General features: G+C 69.1%; 2 protein-coding genes across 2 annotated transcripts in view; one reads left to right on the top strand and one right to left on the bottom strand.

Moving 5' to 3' along the window:
- The window catches only part of TMEM18 (transmembrane protein 18), a 4,116-nt gene extending 2,497 nt beyond the window's left edge, over nucleotides 1–1,619 (bottom strand). Inside the window, exons 1-2 of the mRNA XM_012727382.1 lie at nucleotides 1,497–1,619; nucleotides 1,199–1,436 (exon numbers count right to left, since the gene is read on the bottom strand). Of these exons, the coding sequence (XP_012582836.1) occupies nucleotides 1,199–1,436; nucleotides 1,497–1,619 (361 nt within the window). The remainder of the gene's footprint in view (nucleotides 1–1,198; nucleotides 1,437–1,496) is intronic.
- Nucleotides 1,618–2,084, top strand: part of TPO (thyroid peroxidase) — a 16,830-nt gene continuing 16,363 nt past the window's right edge. Inside the window, exon 1 of the mRNA XM_012727381.1 lies at nucleotides 1,618–1,796. Coding sequence (XP_012582835.1) covers nucleotides 1,618–1,796 — 179 coding nt within the window. The remainder of the gene's footprint in view (nucleotides 1,797–2,084) is intronic.

Below are 2,084 nucleotides of genomic sequence, written 5' to 3'. Positions count from 1 at the left end.
CTCGGCGCCGCGCGTCGAGGGGCACGGCGGAGGGGGGGCAGGGCAGCTGAAGGTCCACGCCCCTGGGGTACCGACTCCCACACCCTAAAGCAGCCCACCGTGCCCGGTGTCCCGTGTCCCCCTTAGTGTCCCTGACTGTCCACCGCAGAGTGCCTTGGCCCCTGCTCCTGGGGCTTTGCTTAGTTTCTGCATCTGTTGCCCTAATCTCCGGAGCCCCTTGACTCTCCGAGGCCCCTCCCTGCTCTGCCCTGAGGCCGCCTAACTGCACCCGACGTGCCCTGGGGCGCAGGGTCAGGACACCGTGTCCAGGGCTCCTTGTGAGAGGTTGGGCGGCGCCAACAAGCAGCAGCTCTGGGACGCCAGGCCGGGCTCTGGGCGCTGTTTTGGGGGACGAGGGGCGGGACGGAGGCCATCTGCAAGCCCTGGCCTCCCTCCCTGAGGGCAGCCGTGGGTGCCTGGCCCCGCTTGGGGAGCCCCACCGCAAGTCTGACTGGAGCATTTCCCAGTGCTGTGGCCGGTCGGCTGTGCAGGCCAGGCAGTGGGGGGTGGGGAGGCGCGGCCGTCCGCTGTGGGAGGGTGCCGGGTTGTGACTGGCAGCAGGATCTCACCTGCTCCGCTGCTGACCCAGCTTCCCAGTCCGTCCCATGTTCCCTTTGAGAACCTGAAGGGCACTCACCCCAATGTTTAAAGGCTCCAATACTGGCCATTTTCATGTTTTGAAAGACCTCATACAAAGGATGGGACAGAAATTAGATTTCCTGAGAAGGGTTAAACACGAGGCCCAGAAGGGAGTGAGCAAGAAAGAGGGGAGCCCTCTAGTGAAGATGGGACCCCTCTCACCCCCCCACGTCTGCCGAGTCAGACTGCCCTGGGCCACCATGAGGAAAGGCGGCTCCTGGAGGCTGGGGCCCCCCTGCGGCGGCCCCGGGCGCAGCGGCCCCGGGGAGGGCACCCTCGTGCCCGAGGAGACACCCAGGCTCCCCGGGGCTGCCTTTGTCACCCCGCGGCAGAGGCGTCTCCCATGGGCTGTCCCCTGTGACCATGACGTGTCCACCGTCCCCTGTAAGTAAGGCCTGGTGGGCCAGGTCACCCTGCTGCCACACAGCCTCAAGTAATGCCATCTGCTAACGCCCCACTCCCACAGGACACTTTCTGGGGTCTGGGGCCTGGACTTCAGACGGTGGACTCTGTCGCTTACGCGTGAACCCCACGACGGCAGGAGCTGCGCCGCCGCTGTCCCTCCTAGTGGACACCGGGCAGGCGCTGGCGAGCCAGTGGGGCAGGAACGGTGGGTTCCTGTTGAGCGCCGCGGGACAGGCTTCCCGGGCAGCCGGCTTCAGCACCGGGGACAGCGCCCGCTCTGCCCGCAGCTGTGGCACAGGCTGGCCCTGGCCTGGGCACTCGGCGCCCTGGACTCCCCCGCCGGAGCCCGCTGCCTATGCGGAGTCTGGTTTTTTCTGGGCAAGGTTCTGCCCTTGTTTCCTATCGTGATTCACCTTCAGCAGTGAAGTCATTTTCCAGGCCCCTGGAGGCCCGTGGGGGGGCAGGTATCCCGCCGCAGCCGGCCTGGCATTTCCGGTCACCGCAACACCTGGCCCCTTCTGGGGGCTGCCGGACATGCGCCGCGACGCCGCCTCGGGCCGCGACGCCCGTGGGGCCGCGACGCCATCCAGCCTCCCGCGGGGCCGCGACGCCATCCGGGCAGTGACCGCCGTCCTGGCACCGGCCTGGTCCGATCACGCTGCGCCCCTCGGCCCTCCCCACTCGGGGCGTCCCGAGGACTCTGCGTGCTCTGGGTATGTGGGCGCTGCGCCGGGGGTACACTGGAGCCAAGGCCCCGCCCCCACCCGGCCGGCGCCGCCCCAGCCCAGCAGGCACACGGGGGTCTCCTGGCTTGGGGACAGCGCGGCGCTTCCCGGAGAGCCGAGGTTTCGGCGCCACCGTCGCGCCTTAGCGCCGCGAGCAGCTGGGGCTTCAGGGCGTCCGACACCGAGGGGCCGCCTCAGGCCCTGGGCGGGGTCCGTTGGTGTCCTGGACCCCTCAGAGACGCCACGCTGCGCCAGGCCGCGAGGCCGCGGGGGGAA

This window comes from Condylura cristata, unplaced genomic scaffold (assembly GCF_000260355.1).
Source record: "Condylura cristata isolate star-nosed mole 26May11 unplaced genomic scaffold, ConCri1.0 scaffold00020, whole genome shotgun sequence".
Lineage (NCBI taxonomy): Eukaryota > Metazoa > Chordata > Mammalia > Eulipotyphla > Talpidae > Condylura > Condylura cristata.
This window is presented reverse-complemented; position numbering and strand designations above follow the sequence as displayed.